The sequence below is a fragment of the Salmo trutta genome, unplaced genomic scaffold (assembly GCF_901001165.1).
Source record: "Salmo trutta unplaced genomic scaffold, fSalTru1.1, whole genome shotgun sequence".
Classification (NCBI taxonomy): Eukaryota; Metazoa; Chordata; class Actinopteri; order Salmoniformes; family Salmonidae; genus Salmo; species Salmo trutta.
This window is the reverse complement of record NW_021822764.1, coordinates 35,001-58,959: the sequence shown is the minus strand read 5'-3', so window position 1 is coordinate 58,959 and position 23,959 is coordinate 35,001. Positions and strand designations below refer to the sequence as shown.

General features: G+C 47.6%; 2 protein-coding genes across 2 annotated transcripts in view; one reads left to right on the top strand and one right to left on the bottom strand.

Annotated features, from left to right (window-relative positions):
- LOC115184222 (uncharacterized) overlaps nt 1-23,959 on the top strand; it is a 96,410-nt gene that overhangs the window by 58,603 nt on the left and 13,848 nt on the right. The gene's annotated exons all lie outside the window — the stretch shown is intronic.
- On the bottom strand, nt 2,316-17,659 carry LOC115184224 (verrucotoxin subunit beta-like). Its single transcript, XM_029745251.1, has 3 exons — nt 17,132-17,659; nt 5,416-5,527; nt 2,316-5,285 (listed from the first exon to the last, which is right to left on the bottom strand). Exons 2-3 carry the CDS (start codon nt 5,513-5,515, stop codon nt 2,827-2,829), a joined length of 2,559 nt encoding a protein of 852 aa, XP_029601111.1. The 5' UTR covers nt 5,516-5,527; nt 17,132-17,659; the 3' UTR covers nt 2,316-2,826.

Below are 23,959 nucleotides of genomic sequence, written 5' to 3'. Positions count from 1 at the left end.
ATAAGATATCATTCTAGAACACGGTGATGTAAATAAAATAATAAGATATCATTCTAGAACACAGTGATGTAAATATAATAATAAGATATCATTCTAGAACACAGTGATGTAAATAAAATAATAAGATATCATTCTAGAACACAATGATGTAAATAAAATAATAAGATATCATTCTAGAACACAGTGATGTAAATATAATAATAAGATATCATTCTAGAACACAGTGATGTAAATAAAATAATAAGATATCATTCTAGAACACGGTGATGTAAATATAATAATAAGATATCATTCTTAAAGGGAAACTTCAGGATTTTGGAAATGAGACCTTCATCTATATAACCAGAGTCAGTTTCACTCGTTCATGCCATTTTTATGTCTCTCTGTCCAGAATGTAGGAAGGTAGACGCTAACGTTAGAGAAATAACTGGAAGTCTATGGCAGATCATCTGACTCTGGGTCAGTAGATAAAGGAGTTCATCTGACTCTGGGTCAGTAGATAAAGGACCTCATCTGACTCTGGGTCAGTAGATAAAGGGCCTCATCTGACTCTGGGTCAGTAGATAAAGGAGTTCATCTGACTCTGGGTCAGTAGATAAAGGACCTCATCTGACTCTGGGTCAGTAGATAAAGGGCCTCATCTGACTCTGGGTCAGTAGATAAAGGGCCTCATCTGACTCTGGGTCAGTAGATAAAGGGCCCAATCTGACTCTGGGTCAGTAGATAAAGGACCTCATCTGACTCTGGGTCAGTAGATAAAGGACCTCATCTGACTCTGGGTCAGTAGATAAAGGAGTTCATCTGACTCTGGGTCAGTAGATAAAGGGCCTCATCTGACTCTGGGTCAGTAGATAAAGGACCTCATCTGACTCTGGGTCAGTAGATAAAGGAGTTCATCTGACTCTGGGTCAGTAGATAAAGGAGTTCATCTGACTCTGGGTCAGTAGATAAAGGAGTACATCTGACTCTGGGTCAGTAGATAAAAGGCCTCATTGCCAAAATCCCAACATATCCATTTAAACAGATAGGTAGAGAGTTAACAGGAGCAAGGGTTACTATCTGACCATTTCAACTTGTCAATCTCCCTTCTTAAAATCAGCCTTACAGAAAAACTGAATAAATAAATCACCAAAACTCAAACAAAATGGTGGTCTAAGATTTTCCTTGCCGGATACGAAACATTGAAGAGGTCACTCTATACATGAAGATGATGGAGAGGGATGGTTCTGCAGTATGAAGAAGAGAACATCTCTGAGACAGACAACACCTGGCTGGACTCCAGAAGGGAACATCTCTGAGACAGACAACACCTGGCTGGACTCCACAAGGGAACATCTCTGAGACAGACAACACCTGGCTGGACTCCAGACGGAAACATCTCTGAGACAGACAACACCTGGCTGGACTCCAGAAGGGAACATCTCTGAGACAGACAACACCTGGCTGGACTCCAGAAGGGAACATCTCTGAGACAGACAACACCTGGCTGGACTCCAGAAGGAAGGTGCAAAAGTGGAGATCCCAAAACAACTGGGGAGAACAGTAGAACAGTAGAACAGTAGAACAGGAGAACAGTAGAACAGGAGAACAGGAGAACAGTAGAACAGGAGAACAGGAGAACAGTAGAACAGTAGAACAGGAGAACAGGAGAACAGTAGAACAGTAGAACAGGATAACCGGAGAACAGGAGAACAGGAGAACAGTAGAACAGGAGAACAGGAGAACAGTAGAACAGTAGAACAGGATAACCGGAGAACAGGAGAACAGTAGAACAGTAGAACCGGAGAACAGGAGAACAGTAGAACAGTAGAACAGGAGAACAGGAGAACAGTAGAACAGTAGAACAGTAGAAGGAAACTAAAGGAAATGAAGGGCCAATAGCCTTTAGACGGTCAAAAGTGGTGAGGTCTTTTCTCTGCCTTGTGGTCACCAAGATGATAACAAGGTGAGGTTGACCTGCTAAATAAATTACCTCAATATGTCTGCATTTAAAACAAACATGTCTTCCAGCGAACATGAGCTCTCCATTTTCAACAAGGTATTGAAAAACCTCTTCATACTCCCCATATCTGCATCCCAGAACATCTCCTCAAACTGAGGATGGTCATCACCATCACCACCATCACCACCATCACCACCATCACCACCACCATCACCACCATCATCACCACCACCACCATCATCATCACCACCATCACCATCATCATCAGCACCATCACCATCATCACCACCATCATTACCACCATCACCACCACCATCACCATCATCATCAGCACCATCACCATCATCATCATCATCAGCACCACCATCATTACTTTCCATCCACTCCATCAGGTCAGGGTGTTTTATCATCATCATCCTCATCTCGTCAGGGTAGCGCTTCTCCATCAACGCCATCATCTCAGGGTGACGAATCACCATCCTCCTCATCCTGTCAGGGTTGCGCCTCATCATCTCCCACATGTTAGGGTGATTCATCATTATCACCATCATGTCAGGGTGATCCATCATCATCACCATCATCATCATGTCAGGGTGATCATCCGTCACCATCCAATTAGGGTGAAGCATCCACATCATGTCAGTGTAATGTAATGTCGTCCTCCTCTTCTCACGGATTCCCCGCATGACGTCATGGCGACTCCTCATCATCATGACTCCATCACCATCATCATGGCTTCTCCTGGCTTGGTCTGTAAACGCTGACAGATTGAACTGGAAGTGAACTGGAATGTCCTCAGTGTGGATGTGTTTAAAGAGTTGTCTGCCATCTGCATGTGTCAACAGGTTCACCATCTTCCTTCTCTTCTCCCATCTCTTCATTTCTTACCAATCTTCAGAGTCTACATCCCTAAACGCAGCCGCGTCGCACACAGAGCACAGAGCATTGACCCCGATCTGGCCCAAATCTAATGATCTACACTTGTCTTGTCGATCATAGATAATGGTGAGAGAGAAGGGAATCTGAAATCCATCCTGGTAATTGATTTCATATATCATTGTAGATACCTCGTCATCTTGGGGTAGCTTGAAACGGAAACCATTCTCCCACTGAACTCCCAGGATGTAGTTGATCATCAGTGTCACTACCTGGTCTTTGTCTCCCAGCAGATAGATTGTCCTCCTAGTCCTGGAACTCTGCTCTCCAAACCTGAGCCTGGCTACTTTACCCACCGTCTGTATCGTCTCCATGGGGATCTCATAAACAGACGGCGAGCCAGAGTGCTTCAGTTCACTCTTTTCTTTTACACCGTCAGCCAATCCTGTGGTCTTTGAGAAAGTGGTGATGATGACTGGTGTGCTCCACTTGCTGATTCCAGCTTCACCACAGTCGTATCTGACTCTCACTGTGTACATTGTGAGTGACTGCAGTCCGGCGATGATGCAGACGTTGTCTTTGGAAGTCCTCTTCATCCACTCTGCCTCCTCCTCACTCTCTTCTGTGGGCACCTCTTTGTGTTCTACCACATAGTTCTGAATCTTGACCCCTTGTCCAATCACAGACGGCTTTGGACAGCATACCATGAGCTCAGAGGAGTAGGCTTTGATATCAGGCTTTCTGGGAGGGCAGGAAGGCAAGGTTCTGATGATGTCACTAACCTCGCTGTCTGGACCAAAGCCTGCTGAACACACGGCTCTGTATTTGAACTTGTACCCTGTACTGGGAAGCAGTCCTGACACTGTGTAGGCTGCGTGGGATTCAGATGTCTTCTCGCTGCTCCATCCATCTTTCTCATCAATACAGTATTCAATCAGGTAGTGGGTGACGTCATGGGCTCCCCTATCAGGAGGGAGCAACTCCAGCGTCACACTGTTGTGAGTTCGGTCAAGTGCTGTGGGCTTCTCGGGTTTAGATGGAGGCTCCAAATGCTCGTTTCTTATGGATCCGTTCTCATAAAGGTAAATGCTGGCTCCTTCTTGTTCCTTGTTGGGAATGGAGGCCAAGAGGAAACGTGTTTGTGTGTCTTTTTTGTTAGCTTCTGCAAAATCTTTGAAAAGTCCAGCTTGCTTGTCCATGTCATCAAATATGTTATCAGATTGGTACCATCTTGTCAGATCAGGTTTAACTGGAACTAAGGCTTGTGTGCTCTCAGAGCTTGGGGAATCCAAAGCTGACAGGACAGGGTCCTCGCACCCCAGAGAGGTGAAAGTGAAACATACAACACGCTTCACCTTTGGGTTCAAGACCTCTTTGTCAAGTTCACTCTTCGATGTGACAATCTTGGTGGAACACAACTGACTGTAGTCCTTTGTAATCATCCGTAGGAACCGATCAACCACATTGATCTCTCTCTCAATGCGATCCATACATTCACTGAGGATGTTGCTGTTGAATCGGAACTCTTGCTGCTTTTTCAAGAAGTCGGACAACACCCTCTCTTCCTTTTCTCCCCCTCTAATAGATGGAAGGAGGGCCGCCAAAGGAGTCTTCAAATGCTCTGTGGAACACAGTTTTTTGAAAGTTTTAACTTTGGCATCAATTTCCTTGAAGTATTTTACTGGCTTGCTTCTCATTACATCGTTGCATCTCATCTCCAGCTCAGTGAGGTCTTCCAGCGCAGTCTGCCATTGGTCAACTAAGCTTCCACTGATCTGACAAACTATCTGGGTGGCAGTGGGGTCCAAGGCTTTTAACGGAAGTAGATTCACTTGCACAGGAACCCCTTCACCTACCTTCTGAGGCAAGGTTTTGTAGGTGTCCATGGCGTCTTCAAAAGTTATAGGATTGTTTTCCAGGATAACGTCCCCATGGAATCCACAAGAGAACTTCTCAGTTTTAGTTTCAGAAGTGTTCTTCATGTCTAAATCACTCTCCCCCCCAAAAGAAACACCAGGAACAATATTAAACATCACTTTCAAGTTTCCCTCAACGTCTTGACGGTCCTCGTCACTTGAGACCTCACGATCAAACACAAAGAAAGCATTTGCTCCATAAAGTATACCTGTGACCACATGTGTAGCTATGCCTTGGCTAAAAACCTCCTTGTACTTTATGTGTTCCTGCCCAAGTTGGTTCATGGACAGTTTAGTGCTTTTCTTAGTAGTGTTGTACCAAAGTGTGACTCTCGCCTGATTCTGAGACTCTTTAACATCTTTCAAATACTTAGCTGATCCCGCCACCTTAACCAGCCCTGCCAAACAGCTTGCTTTGAGAGAGCCGTTCACATTTAACACAGAGTATTTGTCAGCTGTAGAGTCAGATGTGATGACTTTGAATTCGGTGAAAGGCTCGTCTGTTGTAATGATGTTCCTTCTGAGTGCTTCCTCGTCCCACAGCGTCAGGCCTGTAATCAGAGAAGACAAACCAAACACTAACAGTTACTTTATTGTGTTTAGGTATGACTGTCTGTCTGACTGACTGACTGACTGACTGACTGACTGACTGACTGACTGAGTAGTGAGCAAGCGTTTTACCTGGAATGAGCTGATCATTGCGACAGTCATACAGCATTCCCAGGGAGAAGGGCCGTCCCAGTGCTGCTAGAGTCAAGGTTTCGTTTGAGCAAAGATCCATAGTAGGAAGTCACTGGTGGTCAGAATAAAACAAACAGAATAACATGATGCATCACTGGTGGTCAGAACAAAACAAACAGAATAACATGATGCATCACTGCTTGAGTTCAGTCCACTGGTGGTCAGAACTAAACAAACAGAATAACATGATGCATCACTGGTGGTCAGAATAAAACAAACAGAATAACATGATGCATCACAGGTGGTCAGAACAAAACAAACAGAATAACATGATGCTTCTCTGGTGGTCAGAACAAAACAAACAGAATAACATGATGCATCACTGGTGGTCAGAACAAAACAAACAGAATAACATGATGCATCACTGGTGGTCAGAACAAAACAAACAGAATAACATGATGCATCACTGGTGGTCAGAACAAAACAAACAGAATAACATGATGCATCACTGCTTGAGTTCAGTCCACTGGTGGTCAGAATAAAACAAACAGAATAACATGATGCATCACTGGTGGTCAGAACAAAACAAACAGAATAACATGATGCCGTCACCTTTTAAAAATATAGATATAAAATTCAAATAAGAAACAGTTGTCTATTAACCTCAATGTATTGAAAAATGGAAGTTTTCGGATTTTTGAGGAGTTTGTAATTCCCGCCACGCTCTATTATTGGATATTGGCGAGGTGTTCCGCTAGCGGAACATCTAGATGTAAGAGTTTTAAACAGCCTACTACTCGGGCCCAGAGTCAAATATTTGCATATTATTAGTAGATTTGGATAGAAAACACCCTGAAGTTTCGAAAACTGTTTGAATGATGTCTGTGAGTATAACAGAACTCATATGGCAGGCCAAAACCTGAGAGGTATCCAACCAGGAAGTGGGAACTCTGAGGGTTGTAGTCTTTTCAAATGATGTTCTATCCAAACTACAGTGTCTGTGAGTATAACAGAACTCAGGCCAAAACCTGAGAAGATCCATCCTTTTCACTGGATACATACAGGGAAATTGCTGATTGGGTCATACTGCTGAACACACTGCTGAACCTCCAGGTGCCCAAGACAACAACCTTCTAGGAAATACAGTCCACAAGCTTCAGTTATTGGGAAAGGGAAATGGGGATACCTAGTCAGTTGGAAAGGGGGATAACTAGTCAGTTGGAAAGGGGGATACCTAGTCAGTTGGAAAGGGGGATACCTAGTCAGTTGGAAAGGGAAAGGGGGGATACCTAGTCATTTGGAAAGGGGGGATACCTAGTCAGTTGGAAAGGGGGGTACCTAGTCATTTGGAAAGGGGGGATACCTAGTCATTTGGAAAGGGGGGTACCTAGTCATTTGGAAAGGGGGGATACCTAGTCAGTTGGAAAGGGAAAGGGGGATACCTAGTCATTTGGAAAGGGGGGATACCTAGTCAGTTGGAAAGGGAAAGGGGGGATACCTAGTCAGTTGGAAAGGGGGGATACCTAGTCATTTGGAAAGGGGGATACCTAGTCAGTTGGAAAGGGAAAGGGGGGGATACCTAGTCAGTTGGAAAGGGAAAGGGGGGATACCTAGTCAGTTGGAAAGGGGGGATACCTAGTCAGTTGGAAAGGGAAAGGGGGGATACCTAGTCAGTTGGAAAGGGGGGATACCTAGTCAGTTGGAAAGGGAAAGGGGGGATACCTAGTCAGTTGGAAAGGGGGGATACCTAGTCATTTGGAAAGGGGGATACCTAGTCAGTTGGAAAGGGGGGGATACCTAGTCAGTTGGAAAGGGGGGATACCTAGTCAGTTGGAAAGGGGGGATACCTAGTCAGTTGGAAAGGGAAAGGGGATACCTAGTCAGTTGGAAAGGGGGGGATACCTAGTCAGTTGGAAAGGGGGGATACCTAGTCAGTTGGAAAGGGGGGATACCTAGTCAGTTGGAAAGGGAAAGGGGGATACCTAGTCAGTTGGAAAGGGGGGATACCTAGTCAGTTGGAAAGGGAAAGGGGGATACCTAGTCAGTTGGAAAGGGGGGATACCTAGTCAGTTGGAAAGGGAAAGGGGGGATAACTAGTCAGTTGGAAAGGGAAAGGGGGATACCTAGTCAGTTGGAAAGGGGGGATACCTAGTCAGTTGGAAAGGGAAAGGGGGGATACCTAGTCAGTTGGAAAGGGGGGATACCTAGTCAGTTGGAAAGGGGGATACCTAGTCAGTTGGAAAGGGAAAGGGGGATACCTAGTCAGTTGGAAAGGGAAAGGGGGGATACCTAGTCAGTTGGAAAGGGAAGGGGGGATACCTAGTCAGTTGGAAAGGGGGGATACCTAGTCAATTGGAAAGGGAAAGGGGGGATAACTAGTCAGTTGGAAAGGGAAAGGGGGATACCTAGTCAGTTGGAAAGGGAAAGGGGGGATACCTAGTCAGTTGGAAAGGGAAAGGGGGGATAACTAGTCAGTTGGAAAGGGAAAGGGGGATACCTAGTCAGTTGGAAAGGGAAAGGGGGATACCTAGTCAGTTGGAAAGGGGGGATACCTAGTCAGTTGGAAAGGGGGATACCTAGTCAGTTGGAAAGGGAAAAGGGGATACCTAGTCAGTTGGAAAGGGAAAGGGGGGATACCTAGTCAGTTGGAAAGGGAAAGGGGGGATACCTAGTCAGTTGGAAAGGGGGGATACCTAGTCAGTTGGAAAGGGGGGATACCTAGTCAGTTGGAAAGGGAAAAGGGGATACCTAGTCAGTTGGAAAGGGAAAGGGGGGATACCTAGTCAGTTGGAAAGGGGGGATACCTAGTCAGTTGGAAAGGGAAAAGGGGATACCTAGTCAGTTGGAAAGGGAAAGGGGGGATACCTAGTCAGTTGGAAAGGGGGGATACCTAGTCAGTTGGAAAGGGAAAGGGGGGATACCTAGTCAGTTGGAAAGGGAAAGGGGGGATACCTAGTCAGTTGGAAAGGGAAGGGGGGGATACCTAGTCAGTTGGAAGGGAAAAGGGGATACCTAGTCAGTTGGAAAGGGAAAGGGGGGATACCTAGTCAGTTGGAAAGGGAAAGGGGGGATACCTAGTCAGTTGGAAAGGGGGGATACCTAGTCAGTTGGAAGGGAAAGGGGGGATACCTAGTCAGTTGGAAAGGGAAAGGGGGGGATACCTAGTCAGTTGGAAAGGGAAAGGGGGGGATACCTAGTCAGTTGGAAAGGGGGGATACCTAGTCAGTTGGAAAGGGAAAGGGGGATACCTAGTCAGTTGGAAAGGGAAAGGGGGGATACCTAGTCAGTTGGAAAGGGAAAGGGGGGATACCTAGTCAGTTGGAAAGGGAAAGGGGGGATACCTAGTCAGTTGGAAAGGGAAAGGGGGGATACCTAGTCAGTTGGAAAGGGAAAGGGGGGATACCTAGTCAGTTGGAAAGGGAAAGGGGGGATACCTAGTCAGTTGGAAAGGGAAGGGGGGATACCTAGTCAGTTGGAAAGGGAGGGGGATACCTAGTCAGTTGGAAAGGGAAAGGGGGATACCTAGTCAGTTGGAAAGGGAAAGGGGGGATACCTAGTCAGTTGGAAAGGGAAAGGGGGATACCTAGTCAGTTGGAAAGGGGGGATACCTAGTCAGTTGAAAGGGAAAGGGGGATACCTAGTCAGTTGGAAAGGGAAAGGGGGATACCTAGTCAGTTGGAAAGGGGGGATACCTAGTCAGTTGGAAAGGGAAAGGGGGATACCTAGTCAGTTGGAAAGGGGGGGATACCTACGTCAGTTGGAAAGGGAAAGGGGGATACCTAGTCAGTTGGAAAGGGAAAGGGGGGATACCTAGTCAGTTGGAAAGGGAGGGGATACCTAGTCAGTTGGAAAGGGGGGATACCTAGTCAGTTGGAAAGGGGGATACCTAGTCAGTTGGAAAGGGAAAGGGGGGATACCTAGTCAGTTGGAAAGGGAAAGGGGGGTACCTAGTCAGTTGGAAAGGGAGGGGATACCTAGTCAGTTGGAAAGGGAAAGGGGGGATACCTAGTCAGTTGGAAAGGGAAAGGGGGGATACCTAGTCAGTTGGAAAGGGAAAGGGGGGATACCTAAAGGGGGGATACCTAGTCAGTTGGAAAGGGGGATACCTAGTCATTTGGAAAGGGGGGATACCTAGTCAGTTGGAAAGGGAGGGGATACCTAGTCAGTTGGAAAGGGAAAGGGGGGATGCCTAGTCAGTTGGAAAGGGGGATACCTAGTCAGTTGGAAAGGGAAAGGGGGGATACCTAGTCAGTTGGAAAGGGAAAGGGGGGATACCTAGTCAGTTGGAAAGGGAAAGGGGGGATACCTAGTCAGTTGGAAAGGGAAAGGGGGATACCTAGTCAGTTGGAAAGGGGGGATACCTAGTCAGTTGGAAAGGGAAAGGGGGGATACCTAGTCAGTTGTATAGGGAAAAGGGGGGATACCTAGTCAGTTGGAAAGGGAAAGGGGGGATACCTAGTCAGTTGGAAAGGGAAGGGGATACCTAGTCAGTTGGAAAGGGGGGATACCTAGTCAGTTGGAAAGGGAAAGGGGGGATAACTAGTCAGTTGGAAAGGGAAAGGGGGGATACCTAGTCAGTTGGAAAGGGACAGGGGGATACCTAGTCAGTTGGGGGAAAGGGAAAGGAGGGGGATACCTAAGTCAGTTGGAAAGGGAAAGGGGGATACCTAGTCAGTTGGAAAAGGGAAAGGGGGATACCTAGTCAGTTGGAAAAGGGAAAGGGGGGATACCTAGTCAGTTGGAAAAGGGAAAGGGGGGGATACCTAGTCAGTTGGAAAGGGAAAGGGGGGATACCTAAGTCAGTTGGAAAGGGAAAGAGAGGGGGGGATACCTAGTCAGTTGGAAAGGGAAAGGGGGGATACCCTAGTCAGTTGGAAAGGGAAAGGGGGATACCTAGTCAGTTGGAAAGGGGAAAGGGGGGGATACTAGTCAGTGGGAAAAGGGAAAGGGGGATACCTAGTCAGTTGGAAAGGGAAAGGGGGATACCTAGTCAGTTGGAAAGGGAAAGGGGGATACCTAGTCAGTTGGAAAGGGAAAGGGGGATAACTAGTCAGTTGGAAAGGGAAAGGGGATACCTAGTCAGATGGAAAGGGAAAGGGGGGATTACCTAGTCAGTTGGAAAGGGACAAGGGGATACCTAGTCAGTTGGAAAGGGGGGGAACCCTAGTCAGTTGGAAAGGGGGATACCTAGTCAGTTGGAAAGGGAAGGGGGATACCTAGTCAGTTGGAAAGGGAAAGGGGGGCTACCTAGTCAGTTGGAAAGGGGGATACCTAGTCAGTTGGAAAGGGAAAGGGGGGATACCTAGTCAGTGAAAGGGGGATACCCTAGTCAGTGGAAAGGGAAAGGGGGATACCTAGTCAGTTGGACAAGGGGGATACCTAGTCAGTTGGAAAGGGAAAGGGGGGATACCTAGTCAGTTGTAAAGGGAAAGGGGGATACCTAGTCAGTTGGAAAGGGAAAGGGGGATACCTAGTCAGTTGGGAAAGGGAAAGGGGGGATACCTAGTCAGGTTGGAAAGGGAAGGGGGATACCTAGTCAGTTGGAAAGGGAAAGGGGGGATACCTAGTCAGTTGGAAAGGGGGGATACCTAGTCATTGAAGGGGGATACTAGTCAGTTGGAAAGGGAAAGGGGGATACCTAGTCAGTTGGAAAGGGGGGGGATACCTAGTCAGTTGGAAAGGGGGATACCTAGTCAGTTGGAAAAGGGAAAGGGGGAGACCTAGTCAGTTGGAAAGGAAAGGGGGGATACCTAGTCAGTTGGAAAGAGGGGGGATACCTAGTCAGTTGGAAAGGGAAAGGGGGGATACCTAGTCAGTTGGAAAGGGAAAGGGGGGATACCTAGTCAGTTGGAAAGGGAAAGGGGGGATACCTAGTCAGTTGGAAAGGGGGGATACCTAGTCAGTTGGAAAGGGGGGATACCTAGTCAGTTGGAAAGGGAAAGGGGATACCTAGTCAGTTGGAAAGGGAAAGGGGGATACCTAGTCAGTTGGAAAGGGGGGATACCTAGTCAGTTGGAAAGGGGGATACCTAGTCAGTTGGAAAGGGGGGATACCTAGTCAGTTGGAAAGGGCAAGGGGGGATACCTAGTCAGTTGGAAAGGGAAAGGGGGGATACCTAGTCAGTTGGAAAGGGAAAGGGGGGATACCTAGTCAGTTGGAAAGGAAAGGGGGGATACTAGTCAGTTGGAAAGGTGGGATACCTAGTCAGTTGGAAAGGGAAAGGGGGGTACCTAGTCAGTTGGAAAGGGGGATACCTAGTCAGTTGGAAAGGGAAAGGGGGATACCTAGTCAGTTGGAAAGGGGGATACCTAGTCAGTTGGAAAGGGAAAGGGGGATACCTAGTCAGTTGGAAAGGGAAAGGGGGATACCTAGTCAGTTGGAAAGGGAAAGGGGGATACCTAGTCAGTTGGAAAGGGGGATACCTAGTCAGTTGGAAAGGGAAAGGGGGATACCTAGTCAGTTGGAAAGGGGGGATACCTAGTCAGTGGAAAGGGAAAGGGGGATACCTAGTCAGTTGGAAGGAAAGGGGGATAGTCAGTGGAAAGGGGGATACCTAGTCAGTTGGAAAGGGAAAGGGGGGATACCTAGTCAGTTGGAAAGGGGGATACCTAGTCAGTTGGAAAGGGAAAGGGGGGATACCTAGTCAGTTGGAAAGGGGGGATACCTAGTCAGTTGGAAAGGGGGGATACCTAGTCAGTTGGAAAGGGAAAGGGGGGTACCTAGTCAGTTGGAAAGGGAAAGGGGGGATACCTAGTCAGTTGGAAAGGGGGGATACCTAGTCAGTTGGAAAGGGAAAGGGGGGATACCTAGTCAGTTGGAAAGGGGGGATACCTAGTCAGTGGAAAGGGGGGATACCTAGTCAGTTGGAAAGGGAAGGGGGGGATACCTAGTCAGTTGGAAAGGGGGGATACCTAGTCAGTTGGAAGGGAAAGGGGGGATACCTAGTCAGTTGGAAAGGGAAAGGGGGATACCTAGTCAGTTGGAAAGGGAAAGGGGGATACCTAGTCAGTTGGAAAGGGGGGATACCTAGTCAGTTGGAAAGGGGGGATACCTAGTCAGTTGGAAAGGGGGATACCTAGTCAGTTGGAAAGGGGGGATACCTAGTCAGTTGGAAAGGGAAAGGGGGGATACCTAGTCAGTTGGAAAGGGAAAGGGGGGATACCTAGTCAGTTGGAAAGGGGGGATACCTAGTCAGTTGGAAAGGGGGGATACCTAGTCAGTTGGAAAGGGCAAGGGGGGATACCTAGTCAGTTGGAAAGGGAAAGGGGGATACCTAGTCAGTTGGAAAGGGAAAGGGGGGATACCTAGTCAGTTGGAAAGGGAAAGGGGGGATACCTAGTCAGTTGGAAAGGGGGGATACCTAGTCAGTTGGAAAGGGAATCTTCCGTATTTAACCCAACCCCTCTGAATCAGAGAGGTGCGGGCGGCTGCTTTAATCGACATCCACGTCATTGGCTCCCAGGGTGCAGTTGTTGTTAGGGGTTAACTGCCTTGTTCAAGGGCAGAACGACAGATGTTTACCTTGTGGGCTAGGGGATTCGATCCAGCAACCTTTCGGTTACTGGCCCAACACTCCTATCTGACCAGCAGATTACAATCTTGGCGATTGACGCTCAGACAGTCCTGGCTACTCCACAAAGTTTTTGACTTATTCCCTTTTAGATGATTTACTTTGTGGAATTTTTTCCCTTCTCTCCATTCTCCCCCTTCTCTCCCTTCACCTCCTCTCCTCTCACCTCTCCCTTCTCCTCTCCCTTCTCCTCCTCTCCCTTCTCCTCTCTACCTTCTCCTCTCCCTTCTCCTCTCCCTTCTCCTCTCCCTTCTCCTCTCTACCTTCTCCTCTCCCTTCTCCTCTCCCTCTCTCCCTCTCTCCCTTCTCCTCTCCCTTCTCCTCTCCCTTCTCCTCTCCCTCTCTCCCTTCTCCTCTCCCTTCTCCTCTCCCTTCTCCTCTCCCTTCTCCTCTCCCTTCTCCTCTCCCTCTCTCCCTTCTCCTCTACCTTCTCCTCTCCCTTCTCCTCTCCCTTCTCCTCTCCCTCTCTCCTCTCCTCTCCCTTCTCCTCTCCCTTCTCCTCTCCCTTCTCCTCTCCCTTCTCCTCCCTCTCTCCCTCTCCTCCCTCTCTCCCTTCTCCTCTCCCTCCTCTTCCTTCTCCTCTCCTCTCCCTTCCTCTCCTCTCCTCTCACTTCCTCTCCCCTCTCCTCTCCCTTCCTCTCCCCTCTCCTCTCCCTTCTCCTCTCCCTTCCTCTCCCTCTCCCTCTCCCTCTCCCTCTCCCTCTCCCTCTCCCTCTCCCTCTCCCTCCCTGTCCCTCTCTCTGTTTGTCTCAGTGCTTTTGTGGAACCTGTGATAGTAAGGGGAAGATAACATCACGTGGGAACTGGTTCAGCAACATTCAACTGATCCATATCAGACTGGCTGCTACTACATCACACCACAAACACAGGGGGAGAGAGAGAGAGTTAGAGAGAGAGTTAGAGAGAGAGAGAGAGAGAGAGAGAGAGAGAGAGAGAGAGAGAGACAGAGAGAGAGAGAGAGAGAGAGAGGGTGCCATTTCCAGACCCAGAGAGAGAGAGAGAGACGTGCCATTTCCAGCCCCAGGGAAATGTGCTCATCTGTGGGGACACAAATGCGACACAGGAACACTACCTGATCTAACGAGCACACGAGGGGACAGCTTTATCACAGGCCATAGTGTTTCTAACTGTCTTCATCTCCCCATAGAAACAACATTGACAGCACCATCAACAAAAATGATGGGCCCCAAAACAGCACAGAAGAATAGCAGAAAGCAACCTGGAACCAAAATATCCAAACACTCTCAGATAACTTTCTGGATACCACATTCACTCACAGTAAAGAAGGCATCTATCTAGCAGTAAAACATCAGAATCTGACTCCCTCTGTCCTCTCTTTCCCTCTATCATTCCAGGTGGGAATGAATGTGTGTGTGTGTGTGTGTGTGTGTGTGTGTGTGTGTGTGTGTGTGTGTGTGTGTGTGTGTGTGTGTGTGTGTGTGTGTGTGTGTGTGTGTGTGTGTGTGTGTGTGTGTGTGTGGATGAAGGCCAGAGCAGCATTCCGATACGTGGGGGTGTTTCCAGCACACCTTGTTCAAACCATCCTGAATGACGACTCGCATTCTCTCCCTCTCTCAGATGAACAGATGAATATCAGTTTCTGTTTAGAGTAGAACACACACACCCTTCTACTAACACACTGAAGCCTCAGGACCCTCATCCAGCTGGTCCTGGGGCTGAGTTCACTAACCTGTTCTACTAACACACTGAAGCCTCAGGACCCTCATCCAGCTGGTCCTGGGGCTGAGTTCACAAACCTGTTCTACTAACACACTGAAGCCTCAGGACCCTCATCCAGCTGGTCCTGGGGCTGAGTTCACAAACCTGTTCTACTAACACACTGAAGCCTCAGGACCCTCATCCAGCTGGTCCTGGGGCTGAGATCACTAACCTGTTCTACTAACACACTGAAGCCTCAGGACCCTCATCCAGCTGGTCCTGGGGCTGAGATCACTAACCTGTTCTACTAACACACTGAAGCCTCAGGACCCTCATCCAGCTGGTCCTGGGGCTGAGTTCACAAACCTGTTCTACTAACACACTGAAGCCTCAGGACCCTCATCCAGCTGGTCCTGGGGCTGAGATCACTAACCTGTTCTACTAACACACTGAAGCCTCAGGACCCTCATCCAGCTGGTCCTGGGGCTGAGTTCACTAACCTGTTCTACTAACACACTGAAGCCTCAGGACCCTCATCCAGCTGGTCCTGGGGCTGAGTTCACAAACCTGTTCTACTAACACACTGAAGCCTCAGGACCCTCATCCAGCTGGTCCTGGGGCTGAGTTCACAAACCTGTTCTACTAACACACTGAAGCCTCAGGACCCTCATCCAGCTGGTCCTGGGGCTGAGTTCACAAACCTGTTCTACTAACACACTGAAGCCTCAGGACCCTCATCCAGCTGGTCCTGGGGCTGAGTTCCCTAACCTGTTCTACTAACACACTGAAGCCTCAGGACCCTCATCCAGCTGGTCCTGGGGCTGAGTTCCCTAACCTGTTCTACTAACACACTGAAGCCTCAGGACCCTCATCCAGCTGGTCCTGGGGCTGAGATCACTAACCTGTTCTACTAACACACTGAAGCCTCAGGACCCTCATCCAGCTGGTCCTGGGGCTGAGATCACTAACCTGTTCTACTAACACACTGAAGCCTCAGGACCCTCATCCAGCTGGTCCTGGGGCTGAGATCACTAACCTGTTCTACTAACACACTGAAGCCTCAGGACCCTCATCCAGCTGGTCCTGGGGCTGAGTTCACTAACCTGTTCTACTAACACACTGAAGCCTCAGGACCCTCATCCAGCTGGTCCTGGGGCTGAGTTCACTAACCTGTTCTACTAACACACTGAAGCCTCAGGACCCTCATCCAGCTGGTCCTGGGGCTGAGATCACTAACCTGTTCTACTAACACACTGAAACCTCAGGACCCTCATCCAGCTGGTCCTGGGGCTGAGTTCACAAACCTGTTCTACTAACACACTGAAGCCTCAGGACCCTCATCCAGCTGGTCCTGGGGCTGAGATCACTAACCTGTTCTACTAACACACTGAAGCCTCAGGACCCTCATCCAGCTGGTCCTGGGGCTGAGTTCACAAACCTGTTCTACTAACACACTGAAGCCTCAGGACCCTCATCCAGCTGGTCCTGGGGCTGAGTTCACAAACCTGTTCTACTAACACACTGAAGCCTCAGGACCCTCATCCAGCTGGTCCTGGGGCTGAGTTCACAAACCTGTTCTACTAACACACTGAAGCCTCAGGACCAGAACATCCAATCAATCAGAATAAACCAAATTACAACACAGTGAAAACAAAACTACATTGCTTATTGGGAAACACAAGCACAAACACAAAGCAAAATGCAGTGCTCTCTGGCCCTAAATCGACAGTACACCGTGGCTAACTATTTGACCATGGTTACTGATCAAAACCTTGACAAAGTACAGGCTCAGTGAGCACAGCCTTGCCATTGAGAAGGGTAGACAAAGGAAAACCTGGCTCCCTGTAGAGGAAAGGCTGTGCACAACAGCAGAACCTGAGACGGAGCTGCATTTCCTGACAAAATGTAAAAAATATAGAACAATTAGAGAGTGTCATTTCCCCAAATTTGAAACCCTTATTCAAGGTTTCAAAGACCTCTCTGATGAGGATAGACTACCCGTCCTGTTGGGGGAGGACGCAGAGAGCTGTGTGTTGGCAGCGCACTACATTGCTGCCTGCCATAAGTTGAGGGACAGTGTCTGACAGACCAATAAACCTGCACATGTCCTCTACTGTATGCTTATTGTTATTGTTGAATGTGTTGGTTATTTTGACCCTTGGTTATTGTTGTTACTGTTGTCCCGTTGACAATTTTGATTCTCATTTTTATTTATTTTTATATTGATAAATATCCAAAATAAGCTTTGGCAATATGTACATTGTTACGTCATGCCAATAAAGCAAATTGAATTGTATTGAATTGAATTGTATTGAATTGAATTGAATTGAATTGAATTGAATTGAATTGAATTGAATTGAGAGAGAGGAGAGAGAGAAAGAGAGAGGAGAGAGAGAAAGAGAGAGAGAGAGAGAGGGAGAGAGAGAGAGAGCGAGACAGAGAGAGAGACAGAGAGAGAGAGAGAGAGACAGAGAGAGAGGGTCTTACCAGGTGTAGTGTTGGGGTGAGAGTCAGATCATCAGTTCTGTTGCCACCATTTAAAAGTCCAACTGTCAGTGTCTCCTCTCCTCTCTTCTCTCTCCTCTCCTCTCTTCTGTTCCCTCTCTGTCTTTTCCTTTCCTCTGTCACCTTCTCTCTCTCTCTCTCTCTCCGTCCACTCGTTCTTCCAGTCCGTCTAGTTTCCTCCTGTCTTCAATGACAGGATCGCAGAGCGGCAGTTAGCTCAGCTGGGTTTGGGGTTGGTTAACAGCCCTGGACTGAACACACAGCCAGAGAAACACAGCCCTGGACTGAACACACAGCCAGAGAAACACAGCCCTGGACTGAACACACAGCCACAGAAACACAGCCCTGGACTGAACACACAGCCAGAGAAACACAGCCCTGGACTGAACACACAGCCAGAGAAACACAGCCCTGGACTGAACACACAGCCAGAGAAACACAGCCCTGGACTGAACACACAGCCAGAGAAACACAGCCCTGGACTGAACACACAGCCAGAGAAACACAGCCCTGGATTGAACACACAGCCAGAGAAACACAGCCCTGGACTGTACACAGAGCCAGAGGGGGGGGGGGGGGGGGTGAGGAAAGAAATAAAACAACAGTAAAAAGACATTTGAAAATAAGAGTAGCAAGGCGATATACAGGCACCGGCTAGTCAGGCTGATTGAGGTAGTATGTACATGTAGGTATGGTTAAAGTGACTATGCATATATGATAAACAGAGAGTAGCAGCAGCATAAAGAGGGGTTGGGGGGAGGGCACACAATGCAAATAGTCCGGGTAACCATTTGGTTACCTGTTCGGGAGTCTTATGGCTTGGGGGTAAAAACTGTTGAGAAGCCTTTTTGTCCTAGACTTGGCACTCCGGTACCGCTTGCCATGCGGTAGTAGAGAGAACAGTCTATGACTGGGGTGGCTGGGGTCTTTGACAATTTTTAGGGCCTTCCTCTGACACCGCCTGGTATAGAGGTCCTGGATGGCAGGCAGCTTTTCCCCAGTGATGTACTGGACCGTACGCACTACCCTCTGTAGTGCCTTGCAGTCAGAGGCCGAGCAATTGCAGTACCAGGCAGTGATGCAACCGTTCAGGATGCTCTCGATGGTGCAGCTGTAGAACCTTTTGAGGATCACGGGACCCATGCCAAATATTTTTAGTTTCCTCAGGGGGAATAGGTTTTGTCATGCCCTCTTCACGACTGTCTTGGTGTGTTTGGACCATTCTAGTTTGTTGTTGATGTGGACACCAAGGAACTTGAAGCTCTCAACCTGCTCCTCTACAGCCCCGTCGATGAGAATGGGAGCGTGCTCGGTGCTCCTTTTCCTGTAGTCCACAATCATCTCCTTAGTCTTGGTTACGTTGAGGGATAGGTTGTTATTCTGGCACCACCCGGCCAGGTCTCTGACCTCCTCCCTATAGGCTGTCTCGTCATTGTCGGTGATCAGGCCTACCACTGTTGTGTCGTCTGCAAACTTAATGATGGTGTTGGAGTTGTGCCTGGCCATGCAGTCGTGGGTGAACAGGGAGTACAGGAGGGGACTGAGCACGCACCCCTGGGGAGCTCCAGTGTTGAGGATCAGCGTGGCGGATGTGTTGCTACCTACCCTCACAACCTGGGGGCGGTCTGTCAGGAAGTCCAGGATCCAGTTGCAGAGGAAGGTGTTTAGTCTCAGGATCCTTAGCTTAGTGATGAGCTTTGAGGGTACTATGGTGTTGAACGCTGAGCTGTAGTCAATGAATAGCATTCTCACATAGGTGTTCCTTTTGTCCAGGTGGGAAAGGGCAGTGTGGAGTGCAATAGAGATTGCATCATCTGCAAATTGGAGTGGGTCTAGTGTTTCTGGGATAATGGTGTTAATGTGAGCCATTACCAGCCTTTCAAAGCACTTCATGGCTACAGACGTGAGTGCTACGGGTCGGTAGTCATTTAGGCAGGTTACGTTAGTGTTCTTGGGCACAGGGACTATGGTGGTCTGTTTGAAACATGTTGGTATTACAGACTCAATCAGGGACATGTTGAAAATGTCAGTGAAGACACTTGCCAGTTGGTCAGCACATGCCCGGAGTACACGTCCTGGTAATCCGTCTGGCCCTGCAGCCTTGTGTCGGCTACGGAGAGCGTGATCACACAGTCGTCCGGAACATCTGATGCTCTCATGCATGTTTCAGTGTTACCTGCCTTGAAGTGAGCATAGAAGTAATTTAGCTCGTCTGGTAGGCTCGTGTCACTGGGCAGCTTGCGTCTGTGCTTCCCTTTGTAGTCTGTAGTAGTTTGCAAGCCCTGCCACATCTGTCGAGCGTCGAAGCCGGTGTAGTATGATTCAATCTTAGTCCTGTATTGACACTTTGCCTGGTTCGTCGCAGTGCATAGCGGGATTTATTATAAGCTTCTGGGTTAGAGTCCCGCTCCTTGAAAGCGGCAGCTCTACACTTTAGCTCAGTGCGGATATTGCCTGTAATCCATGGCTTCTGGTTGGGGTATGTACGTACGGTCACTGTGGAGAAGATGTCATCGATGCACTTATTGATGAAGGCTGGTGACTGAGGTGGTGTACTCCTCAATGCCATCGGATGAATCCCGGAACATATTCCAGTCTGTGATAACAAAACAGTCCTGTAGTTTAGCATCTGCTTCATCTGACCACTTTTTATTGACCGAGTCACTGGTGCTTTCTACTTTAGTTTTTGGAGGATCAGGAGGATAGAATTATGGTCAGATTTGCCAAATGTAGGGCTATGGAGAGCTTTGTTCACATCTCTGTGTGTGGAGTAAAGGTGGTTGCACATTTAACATGCTGGTAGAAATGAGGTAAAAACGGATTTAAGTTTAAGTTTCCCTGCATTAAAGTCCCCGGCCACTAGGAGCGCCACCTCTGGATGAGCGTTTTCCTGTTTGCTTATGGCGGAATACAGCTCATTGAGTGCGGTCTTAGTGCCAGCATCGGTTTGTGGGAGTAAATAGACAGCTACGAAAAAATACAGATGAAAACTATCTTGGTAAATAGTGTGGTCTACAGCTTATCATGAGGTACTCTACCTCAGGCACGGTATTGTAGTCTATATAGGGAATAGGGTTCTGACCAGACATATTGTAGTCTGTATAGGGAATAGGGTCTACAGCTTATCATGAGATACAAAACCTTGAGACTTCGTTAGATTTCGTGCACCAGCTGTTGTTTACAAATATACATAGACCGCCACCCCTTGTCTTACCAGAGGCGGCTGTTCTATCCTGCCGAAAAAGTGTATAACCCCCCAGCTGTATGTTATTCATGTCGTCGTTCAGCCACGACTCGGTGAAACATAAGATATTACAGTTTTTAATGTCCCGTTGGTAGGATAATCTTGATCGTAGGTCTTCCATTTTGTTTTCCTATGATTGCACATTGGCCAATAGAACGGATGGCAGTGGGGGTTTACTCGCTCGCCTAAAGCAGCCTGACCTCCGCCACCTTTTTCTCCGTCTTCTCTTCACGCAAATGACGGGGGATCTGGGCCCGTTCCCGGGAGAGCAGTATATCCTTCGTGTCGGACTCCTTAAAGGAAAAAGCTTCTTCCTGTTTGAGGTGAGTAATCGCTGTTCTGAATCTCCAGAAGTTATTTTCGGTCATAAGAGACGGTAGCGGCAACATTATGTACAAAATAAGTTTAAAAAAATAAGTTACAAACAACGCAAAAAAAAACTAAGAAAATAGCAGAGCTGGTTGGGAGCCCGTAAAACGTCAGGAATCCTCGCTGGCGCCATTCTACTTCATTCTAAGCATACAGCCAAAGCAATACTGGACTGGCTTCATATCAAGAATGTGAAAGTCCTTGAGTTGTCCAGCCAAAGCCCAGACTTGAATCCCATTTGGAAAAATCTGTGGAAAGACTTGAAGATTGCTGTTCATTGCCACTCCCCATCTAACTTAAATTTTCTTTGGGGAGAAAATCCCCAAATGCTGATACAGAATGTATTCAGACAAATGAAATTAAATGAAATCTAATTTATTTATATAGCCCTTCTTACATCAGCTGATATCTCAAAGTGCTGTACAGAAACCCAGCCTAAAACCCCAAACAGCAAGCAATGCAGGTGTACGCCATCAAAGGTGTTTCTACAAAGCATTGTGTGTGAATACTTTTATTTATTTAACCTTTATATAACTAGGCAAGTCAGTTAATAACAAATTCTTATTTACAATGACAGCCTTCCAGGGAACAGTGGGGTTAACTGCCTTGTTCAGGGGGCAGAACAACAGATTTTTACCTTGTCAGCCAGGAGATTCGATCCAGCAACCTTTCGGAAACTGACCCAACTCTCTAACCACTAGGCTACCTGCCGCCCAAGGCGAATTTTCTTATGCAAATCGTATTATTTCTGTATTTCATTTTCAATAAATTTGAAAACATTTCTATTTATGTTTTCACTTTGTCATTATGGGGTATTGTTTAGTGAGGGGGGAAAAAATGATTTAATCAATTTTGAATTCAGGCTGTAACAACAAAATGTGGAGTAAATCAATGTGGGTTGAACACTTCCTGAAGGCGCTGTATACTGTTGTAATGATGCCCCGGGTGGAGCACTGGGAAACAAAACAACACAGAGTTTATGCCTTTCGATAGCCTAACACCTCAGAGATGTCTTAAACGCATGCATTAGGATAGGATCATTTCCATTAGCGGGAATGACTGACCATTAGGCTAGATAGGATAATGAACCATTAGCAGGACTGACCATTAGGCTAAACTTTACAATAAGACTCAAATCTATTGTGAAAAGACAGAAACACTGGAAGAAAGTCTTTAATTTTCATCTGCATGTCATGTATTTCACTGGGGGAAGTAACGTTGGTTAGTGAAGAGTCCATTCACTTCCTCCCTGAACATCTAGAAGTTAGAGTGTAACAGAACGGAGGTGGAACTGGACACCCTGCGCACTGTATTGCTTCAACATGTTGTTTCATCTGGCCTCTGTCTCCATACTAGTTTGGTGTTGGGCAAAACCATCTGGTCTCTGTTTCCATACTAGTTTGTTGTTGGGCAAAACCATCTGGCCTCTGTTTCCATACTAGTTTGTTGTTGGGTAAAGCCATCTGGCCTTTGTCTCCAAACTAGTTTGTTGTTGGTAAAAACCATCTGGCCTTTGTTTCCATACCAGTATGTTGTTGGGCAAAGCCATCTGGCCTCTGTTTCCATACCAGTTTATTGTTGGGCAAAGCCATCTGGGTAAAGCCATCTGGCCTCTGTTTCCATACCAGTTTATTGTTGGGCAAAGCCATCTGGGTAAAGCCATCTGGCCTCTGTTTCCATACCAGTTTGTTGTTGGGCAAAGCCATCTGGCCTCTGTTTCCATACTAGTTTGTTGTTGGGAAAAACCATCTGGCCTCTGTTTCCATACTAGTTTGGTGTTGGGCAAAGCCATCTGGCCTCTGTTTCCATACTAGTTTGTTGTTGGGCAAAACCATCTGGCCTCTGTTTCCATACCAGTTTGTTGTTGGGCAATAGTTTAAACACTGTTCTCTCTATGAGGTGACTGGATTATGGAGAGTAAATTGTTTGCCCCCCCTCATTAATACCCCATAATGACAAAGCAAAAACAGGTTTATAGACATTTTTGCACATCAATATTTTTGAAATATCACATTTACAAAAGTATTCAGACCCTTTAACTCAGTACTTTGTTGAAGCACCTTTGGCAGTGATTACAGCCTCGAGTCTTCTTGGGTATGATGCTACAAGCTTGGCACACCTGTATTTGGGGAGTTTCTCCCATTCTTCTCTGCAGATCCTCTCAAGCTCTGTCAGGTTGGATGGGGAGCGTCGCTGCACAGATATTTTCAGGTCTCTCCAGAGATGTTCAATCGGGTTCAAGTCCGGGCTCTGGCTGGGCCACTCAAGGACATTCAGAGACTTGTCCCGACGCCACTCCTGCATTGTCTTGGCTGTGTGCTTAGGGTTGTTGTCCTGTTGGAAGCTGAACCTTCACCCCAGTCTGAAGTCCTGAGCGCTCTGGAGCAGGTTTTCATCAAGGATCTCTCTGTACTTTTCTTTGTTAATTTTCCCTCCATCCTGACTAGTCTCCCTGCCACTGAAAAACATCCCCACAGCATGATGCTGCCACCACCATGCTTCACCGTAAGAATGGTGCCAGGTTTCCTCCAGACGTGACGCTTTGCATTCAGGCCAAAGAGTTCAATCTTGGCTTTATCAGACCGGAGAATCTTGTTTCTCATGGTCTGAGAGTCCTTTTTGGCAAACTCCAAGCGGGCTGTCATCTGCCTTCTACTGAGAAGTGGCTTCCGTCTGGCCACTCTACCATAAAGGTCTGATTGGTGGAGTGCTGCAGAGACGGTTGTCCTTCTGGAAGGTTCTCCCATCTCCACAGAGGAACTCTGGAGCTCTGTCAGAATGACCATCGGGTTCTTGGTCACCTCCCCGACCAAGGCCATTCTCCCATGATTCCTCAATTTGGCCGGGCGGCCAGCTCTAGGAAGAGTCTTGGCGGTTCCAAACTTCTTCCATTTAAGAATGATGGAGGCCACTGTGTTCTGGGGACCTTCAATACTGCAGAAATGTTTTGGTACCCTTCCCCAGATCTGTGCCTCGACACAATCCTGTCTCGGAGCTCTACGGACAATTCCTTCAACCTCTTGGCTTGGTTGTTGCTCTGACATGTCCTGTCAACTGTGGGACCTTATATAGACAGGTGTCTGCCGTTCCAAATCATGTGGAATCAATTGAATTGACGACAGGTGGACTCCAATCAAGTTGTTGAAACATCTCAAGGATGATCAATGGAAACAGGATGCACCTGAGCTCAATTTTGA

Coding starts and splice junctions, on each gene's coding strand:
- LOC115184224 (XM_029745251.1), bottom strand. CDS start 5,515: ATGGATCTTTGCTCAAACGAAACCTTGACTCTAGCAGCACTGGGACGG. Junction 5,286..5,415: donor CAATGATCAGCTCATTCCAG/GTAAAACGCTTG, acceptor CTCTGATTACAG/GCCTGACGCTGTGGGACGAG.